This window comes from Sinocyclocheilus grahami, unplaced genomic scaffold, assembly GCF_001515645.1.
Source record: "Sinocyclocheilus grahami isolate Dianchi unplaced genomic scaffold, SAMN03320097.WGS_v1.1 scaffold209.1, whole genome shotgun sequence".
Taxonomy (NCBI): domain Eukaryota; kingdom Metazoa; phylum Chordata; class Actinopteri; order Cypriniformes; family Cyprinidae; genus Sinocyclocheilus; species Sinocyclocheilus grahami.
The window spans coordinates 1,298,225-1,323,519 of record NW_015505388.1 but is presented as its reverse complement, the minus strand read 5'-3'; the positions used below and the strand labels follow the sequence as shown (position 1 = coordinate 1,323,519).

General features: G+C 38.8%; 3 protein-coding genes across 13 annotated transcripts in view; 2 read left to right on the top strand and 1 right to left on the bottom strand.

The window, feature by feature from the left end:
- The first annotated feature begins 223 nt into the window (after positions 1-223).
- Positions 224-12,142, top strand: LOC107595830 (putative ATP-dependent RNA helicase an3). 10 transcript variants are annotated; one of them, XM_016286395.1, is made up of 20 exons: positions 552-580; positions 758-805; positions 1,442-1,501; positions 1,880-2,132; positions 2,795-2,878; positions 3,449-3,625; positions 3,703-3,838; positions 4,557-4,670; positions 4,776-4,875; positions 4,976-5,111; positions 6,683-6,780; positions 6,889-6,987; positions 7,078-7,238; positions 7,338-7,482; positions 7,587-7,731; positions 8,413-8,594; positions 8,677-8,794; positions 8,879-9,032; positions 9,107-9,231; positions 9,457-12,142. In XM_016286395.1, exons 2-20 carry the CDS (start codon positions 803-805, stop codon positions 9,546-9,548), a joined length of 2,382 nt encoding a protein of 793 aa, XP_016141881.1. In that variant the 5' UTR covers positions 552-580; positions 758-802; the 3' UTR covers positions 9,549-12,142. The 10 variants fall into 10 exon arrangements, with proteins under 10 accessions (XP_016141884.1, XP_016141883.1, XP_016141887.1 ...); XM_016286394.1 differs by having other exon boundaries at positions 4,554-4,670; XM_016286393.1 differs by having other exon boundaries at positions 4,554-4,670; positions 6,886-6,987.
- A 1,070-nt stretch (positions 12,143-13,212) lies between these two features.
- On the top strand, positions 13,213-16,857 carry LOC107595833 (nyctalopin-like). 2 transcript variants are annotated; one of them, XM_016286406.1, is made up of 3 exons: positions 13,213-13,556; positions 13,736-13,773; positions 14,901-16,857. In XM_016286406.1, the coding sequence occupies exons 2-3, from the start codon at positions 13,752-13,754 to the stop codon at positions 16,286-16,288; spliced, it is 1,410 nt and encodes a 469-aa protein (XP_016141892.1). In that variant the 5' UTR covers positions 13,213-13,556; positions 13,736-13,751; the 3' UTR covers positions 16,289-16,857. The 2 variants fall into 2 exon arrangements, with proteins under 2 accessions (XP_016141892.1, XP_016141891.1); XM_016286405.1 differs by having other exon boundaries at positions 13,698-13,773.
- Positions 16,858-20,253: 3,396 nt separating this feature from the next.
- The window catches only part of LOC107595872 (peripheral plasma membrane protein CASK-like), a 245,711-nt gene continuing 240,669 nt past the window's right edge, over positions 20,254-25,295 (bottom strand). The window contains exons 22-26 of the mRNA XM_016286457.1: positions 22,638-22,703; positions 22,462-22,542; positions 22,168-22,370; positions 21,212-21,293; positions 20,254-20,787 (exon numbers count right to left, since the gene is read on the bottom strand). Of these exons, the coding sequence (XP_016141943.1) occupies positions 20,609-20,787; positions 21,212-21,293; positions 22,168-22,370; positions 22,462-22,542; positions 22,638-22,703 (611 nt within the window). The 3' untranslated portion in view covers positions 20,254-20,608. The remainder of the gene's footprint in view (positions 20,788-21,211; positions 21,294-22,167; positions 22,371-22,461; positions 22,543-22,637; positions 22,704-25,295) is intronic.

The window sequence follows — 25,295 nt, the reverse complement described above, 5'->3', positions numbered from 1 at the left end:
CTGTTTTCACTCAAAACGAAACTACTCTGCTGCTGTGCGCACGTGAGACTGTTACTTAAAACTGTGCTTTATGATGGACAGTATTTATTTATCGTGAGTTCTTCAAATCGCGGTAATCTAATACGGTTTTAATGATAATTAAAAGATGAAACGGTAATACTAACCGTGGGGAATTTTATCATGATTTATCGTCAAACCGGTAATCGTTACATACCTAATGTGGAGTAAATGTTAAAGGTGATTGAGGCTAAACATTTCCTTTTGTGCTTTATTGAAGAAAAAGTCATACAGATTTGGAATAACTTGTCAAAATGACAATTTTCATTTTATGCTGTACTGTAATGCCACTTTAAGTTGTTTAATGTAGACAAATCCTTTAAACCTTTTTTCAGATCTTCATCGGATGAATTCTCTTGCTCAGTATTGTTTTCTGTTTACATTGTGTGTGGCATGCATATATTATTATATAATCTATATTTGTAGTTGGTAGTGTCCTAAGTGGCCCATTTTGCTCTTTCTGTCTTTCAGCTTGCTGTTTTAGACTTGAACTCAGCTGATGGACAGGGTGCTGGCTCTGGTCGTAAGTGATTTATCTCATTTAGTGCTTTTACCACATTCAGATTGAGTGCCTGCAAAGCATAAACAGCCTTCTCATAGTTTTTTGTATTTTTTTTTTTTTTTGAATTTTAAAGTGCACATTTTAAATGCAAGTTAAAAAAAAAAAAAAAAAAAACCCTGAATGTTTATCTTCTTTTAGGGCGTTACATTCCTCCTCACTTGAGAAACAAAGACGCATCAAAAAATGGTATGTTATGATGCTGGTTTACTTTACAAACGGTGGATTGTTTTATAAGATAAGAAATTTGCAGATGCATGCAAATTTGGCAAATATTTACAATTTGCATTACGAGTTTTAGCCTTTTGAGTTGCTGTACATTGTATTGGATATCTTTAGAGATTTTCTTGAATGTGTACAATTCAAAATAACTGTCATGTGAAAATACTTGACAGACAAAAACATTTAACTGTGTTTCAGGGCTTGTTAGTATCACTACAAAACATGCACTATTGCGACTATTCAAAAAAAAAAAAAAAGTTCTTTGAGTCTTTTTTTTATTTCAATAAATCATTTCCCATTTCTATTGACATGAGCCATTCCATTTCATCACTTAAGAATGATCTCTAGATCTATCTTAAAATCACTGCTTTATGATCAATTGTTGAGATCACTACAAAACATGCACTATTGCGACTATTCAAAAAAAAAAAAAAAGTTCTTTGAGTCTTTTTTTTTTATTTCAATAAATCATTTCCCATTTCTATTGACATGAGCCATTCCATTTCATCACTTAAGAATGATCTCTAGATCTATCTTAAAATCACTGCTTTATGATCAATTGTTGATTTTTTTTCTGCACTTTGACTTCATGTTTTTTCACAGCAGGAAATGCTTATTCCTCTGGTAGACAGAGCGGTTATTCAGTGGCACCAGTACAGAGCTGTAAGTCTTGGTCAGGTTCTTCTGAGGGTGCTTTGCTTCCAAGATGCATGAAAATGTAATTCCATGCCTTCAGAGCCAGTACTTTGGGGCCAGACATTTAAAGTCAGTTCTCAGAGTGTTGAGTGAACCTCACACTTTATGAAACTGAAGGAGACCTTTCTGAGTCCACAAAGCTTTAGTGGCTTGTCGGACTGCTCCCTGTGATTGTCCGGCAGCTGTGGTTGCTTGCATTTCTCTCCTTTCTTCTCTTTTCTAATTGACTCTCTAAATGTGAACAAATAGGAAAGAGGCTTGTATGCAATAGCGTGTGCGCACACACTCCTTTAAATGCTTTTAAGTATTTCGCCATCTTCTGACAATGTGAAACTGTCCATCGAGTTTCTCCCAAACAGTATCCTCAGAGTTGGCACCCTGAGGGAAACCAAAGACACAGGCATAACTATCCAACTGGATGAAATGACTTTAGGACCGGTAACTATTCAAAACAACCTGCTTTGCTCTTACACTCCTCCGTTGGGAAGGAATGGTTGTCTTTTAAGTGCCCTGTACCTTTGCTTAGGTTCCCAGAGATATCCGTCCCAGGAACTCTCGTTTTATCACACCTACACTAGTGGCTGGCCAGACCGATGTGGTATATCTATATGCATGTGATTTCTGCATCATCCCTCTGTTCTGCTGTCTGCCCTCTGTTACGTCACTGCATTTTAACTAGACCCTGAAGTTTGTGGACGTTGCTCCTGACATGTTCTAATGCCACATGTCAATAGCATGCTTAATCGTGTGGGTGTTCTTTTTAAATACTAAGGGATGCACATGTTAACATCTCTAACTACACCACAACATAATTTGTTCACTCCAATTAGCCCAAGATCGACTGATCTGAGCTTTAACGTTTCACTGCTGCCATGTCAATTGTTTGGTTTCATACTTGCCAATAGACACCGTGTCCAAATCTGATGCTTTTTTTCTTCTTCTCAAGTTCACGTTTGTTGCAAGACTATGTAGGTGAATATTGTTTGCTGTTTACTTTGAGTTCTTTTGCCAAATGGTATTTTTGATGATCCTTCATTATATTTTTGACAGTATGCCTTGGCTTTCTGATTAGCAAGTAGGTCAGCAGTGATTGCCCTTTTCAATTAAGTTTGGAAAGCTAATGTTTGGTTGTGTGGTTTAACCACATCTGAGGAAGTCAGATATGCAAGTTATGTGTTTTTGGCCTGTTTTTGTATGCTGGAGTAAGGAAGCGTGGGTATGCATATGCATGAGTGCAGTCCTGGCTAATTTCTCTTGCAGCCTCTCCTGCGCTTACTGACTGCAGCGTAGCCACCAACGGAAGCGAGGATGTAGCCAATGTTATCAGCTGGGCTGATCGCTGTGGTAAATTTGAGCATCAGACCGTGGCATGGTTTGGCCTGCTTTTGGCTGTTTTCGGACAGAAAATGATCACCCATTTATGTGGTGATTCCTCTGTACAGGGTCCAGTGCTTGTAAAAAAAAAATGTTTGTGTGTGAGAGATCACAACCTAATTTGATAAAGTACATTAATCTATAATTTTTGGAGTGTGTGTGCTCTTTGTTCCTTAAACTAGAGTTTTCTCAGAAAGGAATAGTTGGGTGAGTCACTGGGATGACCAAACAGGTTGTTTTTGTTTCATATGGTTTTGTAAGCTCTAGGAGTGCCAGTTTTGCCCAAAGAATGCCCATTGTTCTTTCTGTGTTCTTGATCTGCTGTTTTTTTTAAAGCAGTGCCATGAACCTGTTTGTCTGGTTCACTCAACTTACTTGAATTGTTCTATTTGTTGCCGTAGGAGCAAATTGCTTACTGGCTTTTTCACATCTGCCACTCACTCAACCATCACTGATACCAGTCTTGGCTTTGAGCTAAGTTATAAAGAGCCATTCGCTCAATATCCTCACATTCTCTACCTGTCTGTCCCTTTTTGAAAGATTCTTCAGGATGGGATGGCGGTCGTAGCAATGGTTTTGTCAATGGGTACCATGATGGTCGTGTGAATGGGACTGCAAACTTTGGCCGTGGACCTCCTCGTAATGACAGAGGTGGACGTGGTGGCTTTCGTGGAAGCAGGAACGGTGGTCCCTTCACCCAGCCAATGCATAATGCAGGTGAGAGTTTTAAAATGATAGAGTGATTGTTTTGCAAGATGTACATGTTTTAAGCCTCTAACATAATGAAATTGCAGGTTATGTCAGTTATGAGAACAAAGATGGAGGCTGGAACTCTGTGGTGAACCGAGATGCCTACACTAGCTTTGGTGGGCGTTCTGACAGAGGGAAGTCTGCATTCTTCAATGATAGAGGAGCTGGTTCAAGAGGAAGGTGAGGGAGAGTGCAGTATTGTAACGAAGTTGTTTTAGATGCCATTGAAATTTCACCAATTCTCAACACTTATTTTAATAATACAGCAAAATCTAATACTAGCCTATGTATTGTAAGTAAAAAGTTCTCAACCTCCCAACTGTTTATGTTCACTTAAGACATAAAGGACTGTGTTTGAGGCTACACATCAAGATGGGCATTTTGACATTTTTTTGTGCTTTGATGGTGTGTGTGACCGGCAGCTTTATGTGCACAGAAACCATCTGCTTAGCATGCAAGTGCAGACTTTCTTTTGACACTGCACAAACAGTTTTAAATCACTTGAAATTGCTTAAAAATGGATGCAGATTATAAACTTTGGTCATGGCATGGCACTGCAGTGTCACATGAGCGTAACCATGATAAAGGTAATCATCCAAATTCCTCTACTGGTTGACAAATGTTCTGCTGGTATATTGTCTGTTTTATTTGCTACCCCTGTAGCTGTGTTTTGGTGCACAAATTGCCACACATTTTATGAATGTAAATGATGCCTCAGATTGTGTGGTTTGTTGAGGTGATATCCACTACTATTAAATACCTATTGCTTTTCTAAACAATAGGGTGATTAACTAAGCCTGTCAATGCAGTGTGCTCAGAAGTAATAGATCATGTAAAAGTTAAGTGTTCATGGTGTTGTGCTACAGTGTTTTTATAAAACAAAAATGTTTCTTAACAGGTATGAACGTGGAGGCTTTGGAGGAGGAACAGGAGGAAACAGTCGTTGGGTTGAAGAATCCAGAGATGAAGAGGACTGGTCAAAGCCACTGCCCCCCAACGAGCGTCTGGAACAGTAAGTGGCCCACTGCTGCTCGCACTGTGTGTCCTGTCTCCTGAGTCCATCTGTCTCTGTGGTGAAGCTATTGTTTTCTCTTCTGTCTCCCACTCCAAACGACAGGGAGCTGTTCTCTGCGAGCAACACTGGGATTAACTTTGAGAAGTATGATGACATTCCTGTGGAGGCCACTGGAACAAACAGTCCAGGGCATATTGAGAATGTAAGCCTAATAATCATAGTGCCTTGTTGAATCAAGTGCCAAAACAAATCTAGTGGAGGGCTGCTACAGCAGGTGGATGATATTTTCTTTTTTCTTTTAGTTCCATGATGTGGACATGGGCGAGATCATTATGGGCAACATAACCTTGACCCGCTACACACGGCCTACTCCTGTTCAAAAGTATGCAATCCCCATCATCAAGGCCAAGAGGGACTTGATGGCCTGTGCTCAAACAGGTGGGAGAAAAATGGTCTAAAATTGCATCCCAGTTGAACTACAATGGCAAAGTATATTTGTAATTATGTGATGATAAAACTAAGAAAGTAGGATACTACTTTTTTTGCACAGTTTGACAGTGCCAGTAGCTAGGCCTGTCGCGATAGTCAATATATCGACTTATCGTGGGATATATGGAAATGAGCGCAATCATTTTTGGTGCTGCGATATATTGCGACTGAATTTTTTATAAAATTAAAAATAATGATTTATATATTTTTTTTACATAAAAATGAATGTCACCAACATTTTATTAGATCACGCTGCCTCTGTTATCTCATCTGCTCTCTGTGGCGGAGGCGGGGCGCAGGCAGCGTCTCCCCACACACACAGAGCGGACAGCATTCAAGCTGCATGTCACGTTCGGTTACGACAGTCAAGACGATGAAACTCTCTCTGAGAGCGCACAGTAAATTAAGTTTAAAACCGTTAAAAGAAAAGGCTCAAACTACAGAACAGATTTAATACACTACGCATCAATATCTCTTCTCTTTCTGCTTTGAACTTTTCTACGTGGAGCGCTGCGCACTGTGACTCCATGTTGCTTCAAGCGCATCGCTCTGCGCATGGCATGCGCATAAGCACTTTGTGCCGCTCTGGATTGAGCCTTTCATGCTATATTATAATACTTTTGCGCATGATAGGATGGAACAAGAACGGCTATTAATAAATAATGTATAGCACAGTAATGGAGGCAGCAACATATGATTGATATGACTCCTATCTATCATATGTTGCTGTCTCATTACTGCTGTACATACACACAAGTTTATAGTATATAGTATTTATATATAAATATATTTACTTGTTTTTCATGAATGTATTTTACTACAATACAAAGAGCAATGTATAACATTTTACCAGATTTAGTCCTACACTTATTCACTTTTATTGCTTTAGCTGGACTTACCTGAAACTGCAAAGACTGCTGAAGCAGCATTGTGTTGTGGGTCATGTACATAAACATCAACCCGCTGATTAAGTGAATGCTTTTTTTTTGGTTGACTTGAGTAAAATGAGTAGTTGTGTGAGCCCAAGTTCATGCCATTGAATAATTGAATGAATGTTTTTCAAGAGTTCAATGATAGATTCTTGAACACGGAGTCCAAAATAAAAAATAAAAAAAGGTCAAATACCATTTCTCTACAGTGACTTTATTAGGAAAAATAAATGTAATAAATTGTATCATTCTTAAATGGTAAGAATGATAAACTGATGTTTTTTGTAGACATTTGTATTGCTTTGATTTGAATCACTCACATCTGTCAACTTGCAAATCTTCTAGAACCTTTACCTGGCTTAGAACATTTTCTATCTAGGATTGTGACCCCTTTACATGTGAGTTAGATGACCACTTCCTATCTCAGTAGGCAGGGCATGGCCCATATAAACCGCAATGTTGACCAGATTGAATGTGCAAACTCTAGCTTTGGCTGTCCCATGTGGATGAAACTGCAGTGTGCAGCTGTTTGAGCAGTATAGAGTAATTTGAGAGTGTGCTTCATCATGTGTGTATGCTCCATTCTCTCAGGCTCGGGGAAGACTGCAGCCTTCTTACTTCCTGTGCTTAGTCAGATCTACACTGATGGACCTGGCGAGGCACTGCAGGCCACCAAAGCCAGCACCCAGGTTACTATACATCTCTTTATTGGCCTAAAGTTGTGCAAAGAGTCCTGTGAGGGAAAGAATTTCTGCTTCTGTCATGAAAAGTATTTTGTTTTGGTCTTTCTCAAGCAGGAGAATGGGAAGTACGTCCGCCGTAAGCAATTTCCCATCTCTCTGGTACTGGCTCCAACCAGAGAACTTGCTCTTCAGATTTATGACGAGGCCAGAAAGGTATATCTCTCTGGTAAACCAGTTACAGGTTTGCAAAAGTTGGTCCAATTTAAAGCTCATCTTAACTAATTTTGTTGTCATCTTCTGCAGTTCTCTTACCGCTCCAGAGTGCGCCCGTGTGTGGTGTATGGAGGTGCAGATATAGGCCAGCAGATCCGTGAACTGGAAAGAGGCTGTCACCTCCTAGTGGCCACACCAGGTCGTCTGGTAGACATGATGGAGCGGGGCAAGATTGGCCTAGACTACTGCAAGTAAGTGACGCTAGTATGATTCTAAGCTAGAATGATTAAGTTTTATTTGACCTCAAATACATTGTGGTTCAGAAAAATGACTTTATACGTTCTTTGTAGATATCTGGTGTTGGATGAGGCTGACAGAATGCTCGATATGGGTTTTGAACCCCAGATCAGACGTATCGTGGAGCAGGACACCATGCCTCCAAAAGGTGCTCGCCAGACCATGATGTTCAGTGCCACCTTCCCAAAAGAGATCCAGGTAAGTGTATATGAGGCTTACCAGTGAGTCTCATAATGAACTTTAAATACAATTTTTGATTTTAATAAGGAACTCATTACTTCCATACTTTATTTTATTTTAAGATTCTGGCCCGTGACTTTCTGGAGGAGTATATCTTCCTGGCTGTGGGCCGAGTGGGCTCCACCTCAGAGAACATCACTCAGAAGGTGGTTTGGGTGGAAGAGAATGACAAGCGCTCCTTCCTCCTTGACCTGCTCAATGCAACAGGTAAAACGTCTTTCCTCGTCTACTGTTTCTTGATGTCATGGGATCCTTGATGACTTTTTACAGGAATAACATACTTGGTCAAGTTCAGTGTGATGGTATATGTGGGTGTATAGTTTTTAAAAATAATACTGCAAATAGTGGTATGGGAAGAGTCAGAAGATGTGGAATTATTACCATTTATTTTTGAATAACTCCTACTTTAACAAAAGCATCTTAAATCGGAGTATTTTTCAAATTATTTTTAAATGTGATACTAAAGAGATGAAGAGTGTACTTTAGGTATTGCTGTTGTGCTAGTAAACATGTAGAAACAGTGACTGGCTTCTTGCTGAAGCTCTCATGTTTATCCATAGCAACACAGCACTGAGTGCTTTTAGATAAGTCTCATCGGTCAGTGTTACCATACCAACATTATCTAAGCAAAGACTGTAGCAGAAGGCTACTGTTAAATAGCTTAAAGGGAAGGAATGAAGTCATGTCATGGGACATTTAATGGCACTGCGCTCTACAGTTTCATCCTTCTGTGCTAATGGAAATCATGTCAAAACCTGACTACAGTAAAGAAGCAAGCTGTGGTTAATATTGCATTCAATGCATATAATTAAGCTTACAAAAGCACAGATGTATTTCTGCATTTGCAAGATGTTTTTATCCAGAGTGACTTGCTTTTCGTCTTTGTAGGCAAGGATTCTCTCACACTGGTGTTTGTGGAGACTAAGAAGGGTGCTGATTCTCTTGAGGACTTCCTCTATCGTGAGGGCTATGCCTGCACCAGTATCCATGGCGACCGCTCTCAGCGCGATCGTGAGGAAGCACTCCACCAGTTCCGTTCTGGGCGCTGCCCTATCATGGTTGCCACCGCTGTGAGTAAGAGTCTGAGCGTTCACTGGAAGCCTGTGGTTTTCCTCCTGATTGCTTAACTGGTTGTGTTTTTTTTCTTGATAGGTGGCTGCACGTGGCCTTGACATCTCCAACGTGAAACACGTGATCAATTTTGACTTGCCTAGTGACATTGAGGAGTACGTCCACCGTATTGGTCGTACAGGCCGGGTGGGAAACCTTGGTGAGTTTTACTATAGTTTTCGGAAATACCTTGAATTTCTCGTTTTTGCCAGAACATCTGTTTGAATTATTGATTTATCTTCAGGACTTGCCACATCCTTCTACAATGATAAGAACAGCAACATCACAAAAGATCTGCTGGACATCTTGGTGGAGGCCAAACAGGAGGTGCCTTCCTGGCTTGAAAACCTAGCCTACGAGCACCAGCACAAGAGCACCAACCGCGGACGCCCCAAGAGGTACGGAAGCATCCAAGCTCTCCCCAATGGGTTTGTGCATTTTCCAGATTCATGATGTTACTCTTCTTCTGCAGGTTCTCTGGTGGCTTTGGGGCCAGGGATTACCGGCAGATGGCTGGGGGCGGCAATGTTTTCGCCAATCGTGGTGCTCGCAACACTGGTGGCCATGGAGGTAGCAGAGGTTTTGGAGGCAATAAGGGTTAGTTTCACTTCAAACCACATCTTATGATTTGATATACGATATATATATATGTGTGTGTGTATATATGAATGTGTGTGTGTGTGTGTATGTATAAATGTTAACATGTAACCTTGATTAATAAACTAACAATAAACAATATTACAGTATTCATTAGTGTTTAATTTTATTGTAAAAGTCCGTGGAAATTGTTGAAAGCAGTCCTGAATTTATTGTCCATTTTAGGTGGCTTTGGGAGTTTTGGTGGTGACAGCTATGGGGGCAACTATGGAAACTATGGAGGAAACTACGCCCAGGTGGACTGGTGGGGCAACTGAATGTACGTTTGCCAAACTAGCTGAACGGAAACCACATGTTATCATAGCCAGACTCTACCCCCTGTGTAGCTTTATGAACTCGGTACATTACACGCTGTGATTCTCTGCCCACATTCTAAAGGGAGCTGCTCTGTGGCAAAACCAGAGCAGAATAACAAGGATGCCCACTTGTGTATTTGATCTATTACAGCACCTAGGTTTCTGACTTTTTCTTTGTTTAAAAAAAAAAAAAGAGGATCATTTTTTGTATGTGAATGTACTGTGCCTTTTTGAATATAGACAAGAATTTAGTTTAGTTAATTTCATTGAGTGAACTTGGCCAAGAGCAATGTTTTTGTTTTTTTTGCTGTAAAGGCATTTGAAAGCTTGTACTTAATCAAACCTTGGCAAATACTGGGATAATGTGACTCAGCGAGTCGCTGTTCCATTTGAACTTCAAATTCTCACCAATATCTTGAAGTCAACAATACAAGCCACAAAGTAAAACGCATCACAGGCGCTTTGCTAGAACCGTTCTGTGAAGCATCTGCGTCACAAGGGACAAATCGGTCTGACTTCCTTTTTGTTTTGCTCACTCTATCCTGCAGAGACGCCTCTTTAGGGATATGGTTGTCTTGAAAAGGCCATTCCAGTTGTGATATTCATGATGAAATATTGGAAACACTCAGTGTTTGAAAATTCAAAATGCTGGAACTTCTTACTCCATTTGTTTTAATTGACTTGACAGTGTTACGGCAGCTAGCAAGAACCACATGCTAGCCACTCTAAGTGGGCAGCATTTTTTGTGAACTACTACTTTTCTTCCTCTTAACAACATTTTAGAGAAGCAGATGCCATTTATTGAAAAACTCCAAGGTTTTTTGATAAAATGTTTCTTTACAAATGTCAGCAAAACAAAAAATGCCTGCCATCCTGAAAGCAAAGTTCAACTGGCTACAAACGGACCACAGAACCAAAGCGGCCGTGCCTTTGCAACATGACCGCTTTGGTCACATACGCATGCTAGTGTTTTGTTTTTTGGTCAAGGAGAGAAGACGAATGAACTGTTGCAGGCTTTCTTTCAATACAAACGTCCTCTTTTCTCAAGCTGCGCAGCAGGCATGGCTCCCTTTTTCATAGGTAGAGGCAGCGTGAGTTCATTTTGAGGCACTGCTGGATCCAAACCGGTGTTGGGCCTTGACGCGAGTGCAGTTAGACAGCCCACCATTTTAGCTTGTGTACGGAGTCCCGCTGTTCTGCGTGAGGCCGGACACCAGGTATACGAATGCTGTCAGCTCCTGAAATTCATCAGGTTAGATGTGAACTAAACCACTGGCCGAGGAGCCAGTTTACTGCTTCTTTTCTTGAAAAAAGACAGAAGCGCTCGAGGAGAAAGTGGAGAAAGTGGAGGAGAAATAAGGCATTTATCGCAAGTGCAATAGATTTTCTTCTCAAGTGAGTTGTGCCTTGACTTTCTTTGTTTTTTGTGTTTTTTTTTTTTTTAAATGATGAATTCAAGCAGATGCACTGACAGTATTAAGAACTTCAAGTTGAATGGTGCTACTTTAGTTAGGTCTAGGCCCGTGTATGTTGTGCCCATCAAGTTTTACAAAGTTCTTTTATTGCACATTTGGAGTTTTATATATACACGTGTCTTGAGTGCATGTCCTCAAGCGTCCAAATATTGTGTCAGGAGACCGGAGATACGCAGCTTGTTTACAAAAGGGGAAGGGTTCTCACTATTTACCAGGATTTATTTGGGACCAGGGCGATCAGCAGTGGGGAATTTAGCTGTTTGCACACAGATTTCTAGATTCTACTTTTGCTGCTAGTTTTGTGTAATTTATTAAGCATTTTTTGAGAAATATTTATTTTTATAAGCCTCAAAGTGATTCTTTGAAAGTTTCAAGTAACTTGACCAAAAGACAATACCTGAACACTGGCACTTGAATGTTGAATGTCACCTGTATGCGTGGAAAATTTCTGTATTTCGGGGTAGCGTGAGCTTTTTAATGTTTCAGACGTAATGGACTTGGTCAGTTTCCACAGCTGTTAACGGCCTGATGGCAACACGTCGCTATGGAATTACCAATTGGCTCTCAAAATTGCAAACGGGAGGGAAAAAAAACATGCCAAGGTTTGGATTGAAAAAATGTAAAAAATAAAAAAATAAAAAAAATTAAGTATCAGTGCAAAAAGTGTCCAGATTCTCCACGTGTGCTTTTTTTCTGTCCTACAGATTGGCATTTGTTCTGTTGAAGTTTTGTTTCTGTCAATGTCTGGCACATGGCAACCTTGAACATGTGGTTGATCTCTATTGTATTTACATATACAGCGACTCTGGTATTAGTCCACTCAGGAGAAGCTGCAAGTATCCACGCTAGCAATAAGTCTTAAAGTGTATTGGAAACACTGAAATCACATCCCCTGCCCTCCATCCAGATGGAAATAAGAGAATAGTTGGCTTCCTGAGAGGACACCAGAGCTCCTTAGATTTAGTATTTGCTTTATGTCGTAGCTTCTAGGCTCTGCACTGCATGAGATGACTCAGCTGTGCATTTATTGTATGATTTTACCAAAATAAAAGTTTCTGATGCAAATTCCTTACAATCAAGCATGATTTCTTAAGCATTTCGTGTAGCAGAAATTCGGTCAAGCATTTGTAACGGCTGCTCCTCATGTGATCTAAACTCAGTGGAGTTGTCTGACGTTTAGTTGATGCCAGTTTGTTTACAAAATAGAAACACTGTATTTACTTGGTGTCCCTTGTCTTATTTCCTCTGCTTACAGTGGGCTTTAGTTTACAGTGATGCTGCATTTTGCTGGTACTTGGGGATTCAAGTGTTAATCAATTCGTTTTTTTTTTTGTTTTTTTTGCTCACCCCAGATGATTTCCGCTGTCAAAGTGGTAACAGACTAGTAGTAAAGGACTAGACTGACTGAAAATATGTATAAAAATATACATATTGATGAATTGCTAATTGTATAAAACAATGTAGGATTACTCCAATTATTAAATGAAGCATTCTTCCTAAAAGGGCAGGTGGTAGTTGGAACGTGTGTCCGATGCTTCAGGGTGAACTGTGCCAGTAGCTCAACTCATGCTGTCAAACTTCACATTCAAATGAAATAAAATTAAACCCCCAAAACACCAATTGTTTCACGGTTAAATATTCTGAATCTGACATGTGGTGTTTTATTAATATCTTTAAGAAAATTTTAATAATATACAGCAAAATAAGACTTTGGGACTGGATCGTGATTTTATTTTTGTGCTGTATAAACACATTTTTGATAAATCATTACGCTTACCAATAATTCATCTTAAACATGACACTGCTTGAAGCCAGATGAGTCCTATTTAAAAAAAATATATATATATATATATATATATATTTTTTTTTTTTTCAATGTGACCCCATTGTCCCCTAATATGAAATCCGGGTGGTAGAAGGGTCTCCAATGAAAGGTGTTACTTGCAGATGTTTCCTGAAACGTTTACATTATGGTATGATAAATCATTACGCTTACCAATAATTCATCTTAAACATGACACTGCTTGAAGCCAGATGAGTCCTATTTAAAAAAAAAAAAAAATATATATATTTTTTTCAATGTGACCCCATTGTCCCCTAATATGAAATCCGGGTGGTAGAAGGGTCTCCAATGAAAGGTTACTTGCAGATGTTTCCTGAAATGTTTACATTATGGTTCAGTATCTCATGACCACCGGTTTATATAAGGAGATTGCAGCCTGTAATCTGTATGTACTATTGAGGCCCAGCGGGTCATTTCTACTCGCTTTGATTTCAGAGTACTGCTTTAAACGCTTATAATCCCAGGATTTTTCTGCCATTAAGTGATGGCTTTCTGAAGGGGAGCGCTGATGATAGTGGATGTGTGCACATACAAACATTCATATTTTCTCTTGGAGCGAAGCAGTACAGACATAGTCATGGTGGGCAAACTTATGGATGAACTTTTATTAGTTGTCTGTGCAGGAGAACCTTTACTGAACATGCTTGACAGGTAAGTAGTTTGGGGCCAGTGCTGACATTTTGTAATCATTTAACACTGGAATTTTTTATTTAATTTTATCTAATAAAATGTTCTGTCCTCTCTTGCTAATTGTATGTTCAATAAGATATCCTAATTGTTGTTTTGTTTTAGTGGAAATGCTTAAGTTAATTTATCTTAAAAATCCAGAGTTGAGAGGTACCAGTGATGCGTTTCATCGTTATTGCTGGTAAGTCTATGATTTTTGCTGTCTTATGTTCCTTGCTGTCGTCAGTGTTGTATTTCTTCAATGATATGAGCAGGTGTAATTAAACTACTGTGCTAAAAACAATCTATTCAATTCAAATGATCTCAAGTGTTTTTGAGAACATTACATTAAAGCGTGGTTACAGTATGTTCCTGAAATGCAGTATCTCTACTGATGGAACTTTAAGGGAACAAACAAGACCTGGTGTGTTTGTGTAATCTCTAATCTGTCCTTTCTTAATCACCCTATTTTCAGTGTGTGGAGCAGATGAAGGACAGAGGGAGGCCACACACATTAAATTATTCCTCCAATGTCTGCTTGTGCTCTGTAATCTTCCCATAACTGCTGGGAGAACGAGCACGACTCATTTGCAAAGTGATTGCTTATGCTGCATGACTAGCGTTTTGTTTTGGTATAATTAAGAGTCCTGGAATTTCTATCTGAAAATTCATGAAAGGCTTTTTGTCAAATCAATATCATTTTTCTGCAATATAGACCATGTAGTTCTAGTATAAACCTGTGGTGTGGAGCATTCAATACAGATCAACATGACTGTTTACAGTTCAGTGAGATGAAAATTCACTCTTAAAATATCAAAATATTGACATTTCCATTTTTTCAAAGTCAAAAATTATATGTAAAGGCTTCATTCTGTGACCTGACTTTTTCAATACGAAATGGTTTGACTTTTTTTTTTTTTTAACTGGTCAAGTAGGTTTGGTACACCTCTTTCTATATGCCATTTATATATAAATAATCTAAAAAGAATGCTTGTCCAATGATTTAACTTTTTGTTATTAGCCTTGACAATGTAAAAAAAATAGTATTTTGAAAATACAAAATTAGAAAAGTACCTCCTAGGCAGCATAAATATTTACATTTAATTATTTTCTTAATATGGTTCATTTAAATCTGTCATTAAACAATGTGTGAAAGACAAACAAAAATACGTCATTTTTGGAGAATGACCTACATGCAATGTGTGACTAAGGTTTTGTTTGGAAATATTCAAACTAAATATCAATGAACATAGACAAGATGCCAATTTGTCTAGTTGCATATTGTGGTTAAATGGCACACTCTAACCCATCTCTTTCCCTTTTCGCCAGTGTACTTCCTCCTCCTCCTCCCCCCTCATGCCCTGGCCCTGTGGGCCTGCACGCGCTCTTGCCCTCCCAGTTGCACGTGTTCTCAGGAGAAGAGTTGCAGCGTCCTGTGTGACCACGTCAACATGATGGACCTGCCCAAAGAGTTCCCCTGCGAGGCATCCTCCATCAACCTGGACAAGAACAGCATCAAGTTTCTGTCCGAGCGGGCCTTTGGCACCCTGCCTTCACTCAAGACACTCTCGCTCAACCACAACAACATCTCCTTCATCACGCCGGGAGCATTTAAAGGGCTGCCCAACTTGCTGGAGCTCAAGTTGGCCCACAACGAGCACATACGCTACCTGCACACTCGCTCCTTCACAGCAATCAAACGCTTGGTGCGCCTGGACCTCTCTGACTGCAACCTGTTCAACATGCCAGACCGCATCTTCCTGGAGCAAATCTTCCTGAAGGAACTGCTGTGTTTCCAAAACAACTTTCGACGTGTTCCCGGGGCCCTAAGGGGGATGGAAAACCTCACACACGTTTACTTGGAGCGCAACAAGATTGAAGCGGTGGCCTACAACTCTTTGTTGGGCCTAACCAACCTCAAGTACCTCAACTTACAGGAGAATCGCATAAATGTGATACATGATGAGGCCTTCAAAGATCTAGTGCGTCTGGAGAACTTCTACCTGAACGATAATCTGTTGGTCGACTTGCCCCAGCAGGCTTTCAAGGGCCTAAGCAACATAAAAACGCTGAATCTGGGTGGGAATGTATTGACCAATGTGTCCAAAACATGGTTCAGTGACCTGGTGGAGCTGGAGGTGCTGTACCTGGATCGAAACCGGCTGTCCTATATCGAGGAGGGTGCCTTTGAGAACTTGACGAGCCTCATCACGCTGCACCTCAACAGCAACAATCTGACGTCTCTGCCCTTCTCTGTCTTCCAGCCCATCTATTTCATCGGCCACCTGTATCTCTTTCGAAACCCCTGGGAGTGTACCTGCGACCTGGAGTGGTTGAGGGAGTGGATGGAGAGTTATAAGTTGGTGAGGGACGTTCCATGCGCTTCTCCATCCTCAGTGGCTGGCTTGGACCTGAGTGAAGTTGTCTACGCCCACCTGAACGCCACCTGTCTGGATCCCCCGGAGCTCAACCTGACCACATCTCCTTCTGAGTATTCCACCATGGAGAACAAGTTCAATAGCCTCATCTCCAAGCTTCTACAGCAGGAACTGAGGGAAGAGATGGTCAACGTCACGGATGGTCTGAGGAACGGCACCCAGCAGGACCTTGCTGAGAGTCAGGTTTCTTCTGGACATGGACTGTTTGGTGCTCTTCCGACTGTGTCTCTTCTTGTGATTCTTTTTCAAGTCGAGATTGACTGCATTAATGCCTCTTGAGAGTCTGGTGAATACCAGAAGGGATTGAAGTGCATCCAAGAGTGGAAGTAATTTTCCATTATGGGAAATGTTTGGATTTAAGACCGTGATGAAATGTTTGATCTATCTTGCCATAGATGATGTGGTTTTTCTCATGTTGAATACGGATATAATGGAGTTGGAGATGATCATCTCTTTAAATGAATTGAAACTGGTCTTGAAGGGAAAGGAGCATGTTTTAAGCAAATAAGACTAAAGGACTTTTGTTTTGCCAGTGCAAAGGATTCATTAAAGTGTAACTGAGGGCCATTTTGTGAGAACTGCAACTAGGCACAACGGTTTTTGTCATTTATTTTTTATCTAGATTTGATTTAAAACATCTTAACGCGTCTATAGTATGAATACATTGTACATATTCTGTTGCATAACTTTGTAACATTTGTTGTGTAGGAGATTTATCTGATAAAACTTCTTGCTATCATTTCACCAGATGGCATAACATGCTGTCCTCTTTGTTTGGATCATTGAACTGGGTAAGGTTTCAGTTCTGGAAAATGCATTAGTCCTCCTATTCTGTAAAGCTTAAGTGCACTCGGTAAGCAACAATACTACAGCGAGAATAAAAGTTACGGCGCTTTTCTTTGCGTGAACGTTTGGGCGGCGTTATGCAAATCTTCCCAAATAGTGAGGTAGATATGTGGGGGCGTGTTAGAACGAGCCGTTTTAGGTAAGTTTTAGGCTGACTCTGAACTTTTATAAAGAATATCTCTTTGGATTTGAGACTTTAGTCTTTGCAACTTTACAGATCTTCTTTATGCACCAAGAGCTTGTAACACTCCAAAGAGAAAGGAAAAAATGAAATCGCATCATATGACCCCTTTAATACTGATTTTTGTTCACTTGTGATTGAGATACTTTGAATAAACAAAAATCATTGCATAAATAGTAAAATTACTCCCAGGTGCAAAGTTTTGAAAGTGTGCTGTTGAATCACTGATGAATGTTAAACATTACAGTGGAAGTCTGGTAGTACTTTCACACTGAACATGGTGCTTAAAATCAAATCTAAATGTCAAGTTAAACTTGTCTCGGAAAATGTATTCATAAAGTTTAGCTCCTGTAGTTTATGCAATGTGAAAGGTTTGAGATCTCTCATGGTACTGCAGCAGTTAATAATGCAGCCTTGTCTGTGTGTATATGTATGTGTATATATATATAGCTTTATATTAAGGCCTTTAAAAAAACTGGTAAGACAGTTTAAGCGGCTCGGCCCTTCATATGCTCTGACAGAAAGGCTGACAGAGACACTAGGCTACTTGCACTGTTTAATGTGTTTGAGATGTGCTTTCTTCCTGAATGCATATCTTTCATTTCACAGGTATATTCTCCATCTGTAAATGTTTTGATTGGGATTCTCCGTTAAACTTCACAGACTTCAGTGAACGAGTGCCGCCGCCAGCATTTGCGACAAACAGACAGAATAATAAAATATACATTTCGCTGAAATATTTGTAGTCAGACAATAAATGTGACGTGTAGAATTTTAAACCTACAAGTAAGTCTATTTCTATGATAGCACTGACTGTAAAGTGACTAATGGAATAATCAAAATAACCTAACACAACTCTGTGCTTTTGTTCTCAATTATTAACATTTTTAGTTTAGTGAATTTAACTTCCGCTTTAAAAGCCTTATTTTTGTTTTTAGATTGCAACATTGCAATGAAATGTGATTTTAACCCTTTTTTGCACATAATAAAGGCTTACATAGTTACATTCACTTTGTTTTCATAGCCTTTAATATGTATTGTTTTGTTGGACAACATTGGGCAGTAAGTGAAATTTATATATATATATATATATATATATATTAAAAACAGATTTTTAAAATACAAATACAAAAATGAAAATACCGAGATATACCGTATATCGCAAATCGGCCAAAAATACAGAGATATGAATTTTTGCCCATATCGCCCAGCCATATACATATATATCCCCCAGATTGATAGTGTAATTTTATGTTTGTGGTGAGACTACAGTTGACTAGCCTTTTTGTTTTTTAAGCTAAAACGGACCAACTACACTTCAGAAATACATTTTTCATATTGTTTATAAAATGAGAAGTTCACCACGTCTGCCTTATTTTCGGGAAAACAATTTAGCCATGCAAAATTTGGCTCTGGTTTCATATTCCTTTGTTTTTGATGAGTCAAGTCTCCTCAGTTTCTAAACATTTGTGTATGGCTTTCGATGACAGCACAACTGAGACGAGCGCTTATTTCCTCCCTCTCTATGTCAGTTGGGGTTCAGCAGGTGAAAGGTGTCATTCGTGTATATTTGATCAACTGGAAGCCAGCATTAATCTGTTCTTCATTATGGCAGAAACGGTGATAAGAAGCAGCTCTCTTCAGGAGGAAAGCAGTTTGTGAATAAGCAGGAGAAAGCTCAAGTCAAGATGCTAGCCCATCCAGCTAGAGGAAGGTGATGCCCTTTAGCTGTGCCTTCTGGGATTAGAACGTAAATAAATCCTGTGAAATACACACTAGTTTTTTAAAAATAAAGTATTATTAGTTCGTTCAGCAAGGATGCATTAAATTGTTTAAAAGTGACAAAGACATTTATGAAAATGTAATGGATTTCCATTACATTTTACATTTCAAATAATGTTCTTTTGATCTTTCCATTCATCAAAGAATCCTGAAAAAAATGTATCTTGGTTTCAACAAAATTTATAATATAATTGATAATAATAATGTTTCTTGATCACTAAATCAGCATATTCGAATGATATCCTAAGGATCATGTGACACTGAAAACTGAAGTAAAGTTCACAGGAATAATTAACATTTTTAAATATAGTAAAATAGAAAACAGTTATTTTAAATTGTAATAATATTTCACAAAATTACCGTTTTACTGTATTTTTGATTAAATAAATGCAGCCTTGATGAACAGACTTCTTTTAAAAAAATCTTGAATGTTGCTGTATATTACGATAACACTGAATTTTCACACTCACTCTTGGTTTCTATTGCATACAGAAATATGTATGACAGTACCGTTAGTCCAGCCAACACACTCTGCTTCGCACTCAGACACATAACTGGGCACTGTAACAAGGGGGCAGGGTGTGACCTACCAACAGCTGCTGAGAAAAATCTGAAAATAAAAAAGGTAAAAGGAACGAAAAGTTTTCCATTGGCCCCGTCTCTGCCAACTCACACAGAGACGCAGAGCAAAAGAGGTGGATGAGCAACACAGAGCAGAAGACAGAGGAGATCTTTACCACATAAAAGGAAATATATTTAAAAAAACACTCATACCGAGAAGCTGCTCCGTCATCGCCAGAGCCATTTACACAGGACAGTTTGAGTAAACAGTTTGTCATGTACAGAACCATTCAGATGAACAGTGTTGTCTTTCGCTTTGCACAGATGCACCTCTTCCTCAAACAACTCCACAGAAACGACACATTTCTGAAATGGCAGAACAGTTTTGTGAATTCATTTTCATCCTGAACCCCTTAATTTTACAACAAATAAAAATGTTGACCATTTACAACACATTTTACTACATGACTGGTAAAAATAAACTGTTTACAAATTTGCCAAAATGCAAGGGATGTGCATAGGTCTTTTTTTCTTCTCCTCGTCACCGTCCGGCCCCACCTGTTTGAATGTGTTCGTCCAGACGAATGGAATGTTTTCTGCTGTGGGTGACGGTCTGAACACAGCTAACACTGACGGCATGGACGCTTGTGAATGTTCACATGCATGAGATCTCATTCAAATCTCTAAAACATTTATGTACATCTTTAGAGAGACAGTAACCATCGCGTAGAAGATGCTGAAACGTGAAAAAGAAACCCAAAAAAGGCAAATCGGTGGGTTGTGCTAAAGCAGCTGGGCTCTGCCGCTTGGATAATGTGGGGATTATGTATGATGGTGAGTTAATGGACAGATGAAAGCTGTGAGGATTCTGCTGTAAGAATACTGCACTTTTGCTCTGGTAATAACAGAAAAATGGGCAGAAAAACAAAAACAAATGCAGGAAAATGCATCATGTAGGATATTGTCTCTTTAAATCAGTCTCCTAACGATATAGACATGACAATATTTAGTATTTATTTTATTTTTATTATTTTTTCCATTAATACAACACCACGTCTAGGTAGTCTGTGAGGGGCCAAGGCTAGGCTCACAGCAGGTACATTGATGTTGTTGGTGGACTTCTGTTTGAATCATGGGGAGAGTTCTGAGGGTTTTTTTTCTTGCAGAGATGCACTGCACAGTGTGAGATTATGAAGGGTGCAAGGTTACAGGTTGATGGGTTTGCTGTTTTAGTAGACCCAGGATACTGGAACCCACTGGCCAGTGGTGCAAACCAGGTCTATGGCTTCCTCCAGGAGCCGAATAGTCTCGTCAATCTCATTATTGATGATGGTTTGGTCAAAATAGTGTGCATAGGTCTTCTGGAGGATCTCGGACTCCTTCTGCAGCCTCTGTAATGACTCATCCTGCAGCATGAAAGAAAAAGAGTACCGGTAAGTCAAAGAGTAAAGGGTCTTTTGAAAGGATAATGGATGAATTCTGACAATATGCCCATTTAAGAAAATTTCATTTATGATCCTAAAGGAATAAACAGAGGATGGGAGAGTTGGGAAGGATGGTACTAGTGTAGATATTCAGTACACTATCATTCAAAAAATTTGAGGCTAGTAAGACTTTTTGTTGTTGAAAAAAGTCTCTTATGCTCAACAAGGCTGCAATTATTTGGTGGAAAAAACAAACAAAAGCAATAATATTGTGAAATATTGTTACAATTTAGAATATTTCTGTGGAAACATTATATTTATAATATTTTATAATATATATATATTTGTACAATTATAAGTGTTTTTACTGTCCTTTTTTATCAATTTAATGCATCCTTGCTGAATAAACATTCATGCCGGGAGTGATAGTTGGTGCAGCAATGAAAACCACATAGGGAGCAAATTCAGCTGTCCGTAAAACCTTCAGTGCCTGAGAATATTTGAACACAACAAGAATGAGTTATTGCAGTTCATTTTATGCCCCCATCATACAGTATTTTAAAGGGGGTGATTCTTTTCTTTACTTAATCACATTTTGTTGCTGACATGTTGTTGTTTTATCTTTCACTTGGATGTTATAAGTTGTACTGAGTAAATACAGCTGGATAAAACAAAAACTGTGTCCGTCTTCATTTCATTTCATGTGATTATTTTAAAGTAGGTGATTATTTTCTATACTAACTGTTTGTGTCTTAATATATTTGACATATGATATTAAACTAATAAAATTAAGATGCAATCAAATTTTTCAGTTTTCCTTTAGCACAGTATTACAATTTTGAATAATTACACTACTTTGATCTGAGTGACTAAATATTCTAGGTCTTAATACCACTCTCCGTTTGTCTTTTGTAATGTCCCAATAAATAACAGCCAATTCTCTACAGAAATCATCCTAAAGAGAAATTACATCATAAAGCCAACACAAACATACTGTAAATCCGATTTGATTTCATAAAGTTTTGTGGTATTAGATGGTTTATATCGATCCAAAATATTCCATCTTGTTTTATAATATTCAATATAATTGTAAATATCTAAACCAATTTCAAGTTGACACTGTTATGTAAGATAACTCCTAATTCCTCACTAAGCAATGGGTAACTGACCTTAGGTCTTTATTTCCATCCTATTAAGTCTCATATTAATAATTTTCTTTGTGTAAATAATAACGTTCCTGAACTTAACACGAGCATATTTCTGAAAGTCTGCAATACCATTGCTGCATAACAGGAATGACCTACAAGGTTAATGTTCAACTGTTTTCTCTCATGAATAAATGCAGAGGGCAGTTAAACGGTCACCTGTGGCTCTACGTCCAGTATGGCTACGAGTCCCTGCTCGTGGATCTTGCGTATTGTCTCCAACTGTGTGCCATACATTGCATCCTCATGGCTGCCGTACTCCAGGTAATCATTGTTGGAGATGTCCTGCATCATTTGGTCATGGGATACAAAGAAATAATTCTTGCCGTTCTCTTCATCTTTCTTTGGAGGTCTGGTAGTGTCTGTTGCGGCAGAAATGAGTAGGCGGTTATCAGTTCAGCAGAGACCAATCACGTGGACTGTTAGAGACAGTGACTTGGGAATGTTTCTTACGTGGAATGGGATAAGCAAATCTGTCTGGGTGTTTGGTGATGAGTGTATTCTTGATGTGTCTTCGGCCAACACCGTGAGCACCTGCCAGTGGACAACAAACCACAAATGAATGAGAAATGCTTCATGCCAACTAACAAAGGTAAGATGTGGAATAAAACCAAGATCAACATACACACCTAGTAAAACTAATGTTTTCCTCTTGAATGCTGGCAACTTCACCACTTCCTCATATGTGACCAGATCTAGTTGATCAAACACTAAAAAAACCACAAGATTGTTATTTAATAGGAAGGAGGGACTGATCTCAAATTTTTAAAAATGTATGTTGTTGTCATTAGAATCCAACAAACCATCTGTTTTAAAATAAAAAACAAATGTGGAATCTTACAAAGGAAAAGGAGGATGTTTTTGGGTAATGCTATTGGTGTTTGTTCTCTGTTTTCAATGGGACTATGAGGACTCTGCATGTGTTTTGGCTGTTTATGTAATGCTACAGGCCTGATAGGGGGATTTGATACTGTCTCTCACTAACATTCAATCTCCACTGCAGCAGAGTGGCTTCATGTATCAGTGTGTTCAAATGCAGCACAGAGCCTGAGCTGAGAGAACATCCCAGCCACTCACACTTGGCATTTCTGCATATTCAAACTCGCCACTGATGTCAAACCTGGAGACATTTTGCATGCTTATTTCCTCTATGTTTACATTTAGATTACCATTGCATTACATTATAATGTAATGATGTTTAAATGAGTTCACTTGTTTGTTTTTTGGGGTCTGAAAGAAGCCTCATGTTCACCAAGACTGCATTGATTTGTATACAAATACAGTAAAAACAGTAACATTGTGGAATATTATGACAATTTAACATGACTGCAACAGAAAAAAATGCAACAGACACCTGTTAAATTTCATAGTTAGATGCTGTCTCTAGTAATGCTAGCATAAAAAAAGAGAACAAGGCTGATGGGCTAAAATGATGATTCCTCTGAAATTTGACTGCACTGAAGGACAAAGTGTCATTGCTTTTGTGAACTTACACAAAGCTATATCACTAAGCCTTTTCTAGCACAGTGCTGTGGTTGCATAATGAGTAAAACTGGCTGTAGTGTGCATGCGGGGAAGTGTTGTGGGAGATAGCATTTGTGTGTGCAGGAGACTGAGAGTTGACTTGGCTGTGAGAAACGTGAGCCATCTGTGTCATTTCCACGTGCAATTTGATTCCAGCACTCATCTCCCTCTCTGAATACTAGATGCCTTAAATGATTCATGCTCCTTTTTCACATGACCTTGAGTATGCAGCTCTATATATGTAGGATGTTTAATGGATTTGCGCACAGAGAAGCCTCATGTCGTGCTGTGGATCAGTGGATATAGGTGTACAGTGTTCAGAGAAAACAGACTTAAAAATAAACTAAAAACAAAAAAGCACAACACAACAAAATAAACCATGAATACCACACAAACATTCAAACACATACTGCAAAAGATCTTTGTTCTGTTGAATGAAAAAAAATGGAGGTTGCTAATAGGCGCTGTTGGGAAGGTTACTTTGGAAATGTAATAGGTTACAGATTACAAGTTACTCTATTTAAAATGTAATAAGTAGTGTAACTATTTCAATTACAGTATTGAAGTAATATAACTGATTACATTTGATTACTTTTCAAAATTTCTAATGAATGTTTTCAACTGTTAATCATTTTTGAAACATTTAGCACTCGACACTGATTACTGCCAGACTTTCAGAATCCTTCATCACTTGAATTAAGATTATAATAATTTAATTTTAAAGCACAGCCACCACAAAATCAGACTTTAGCAGTTATTTTTACTTTGAGATCATTCTGAGGATAAATAATGATTTAAAATCATAACAAGGTATCGTTTAATAGCTATGATACTGTATATGAAATTAAATCTTTGCATAGCTACGACAGGAACAGTTGGCATCTGACAAAGTCATGGGAAAAAAAACAGTTAATCTTAAAAAATAAAGCATATACATAAACCCAAATAGGGAATAAAACAATTATCAAATAAGCATGTGTCCTATTCTGTCTTCTAAACTCCTCAAACATTGGTGTCTCATATTTTAGAGCAGTCAATGCAATTTGGGAAAGACATCAATCAAATCTGTACGTGTGTGAAAACAGTCAGATGTAATTGTTAACATTTTCATAAGTAACTGTAATTTAAAGGTGCACTAAGCGATTTTTGAAAAACGCTTTTGACCACTGTGTCGGACCGAGTCACAAAACAAACCCGCAGCCAATCAGCAGTTAGGGGTGTGTCTAGTAATGATAGGGAGCAGAGAACACTTAGTGAGTGCACAGGACGGATATTAGTTGATCGACTATTAATAGCGAGAGATGGCAGATAAAAAAAAGAGGAACATTTCAGAGGAACAAAACATTAAAAAGAAGGGTTACGATCAGGCAAGAGGTAAGACCGCATAAATATTGGAGCAGCTTTCCAGTGGTGGAGAGAAGTGAAGGAGTGGAAGTGAATCGGACGCCGAGGTTGCTTTGCGTCTTGATAGTTGAGTTACATTGATTTTGCTTTGTTGGCTTTTGCTTGAATATGCTGCGGCTGGCAGGCATAGCAGATTCCGCTATCGTCGCTGCCAGGGTGTGTGTTCGTACATGTGGGGCGGAGTTATCAAAATAGGGGCGAGGTCCTGTTGGGGTATGGGCGAGTTTGTTTTGGTGCTTTCAAATATCAACATCGTATGGCAAAAATCGCTTAGTGCACCTTTCATAACACTTTTATTTCTCAGTAACTGTAACAGATTACAGTTACATTTATTTAGTAATTAAAGGGGTCATATGATG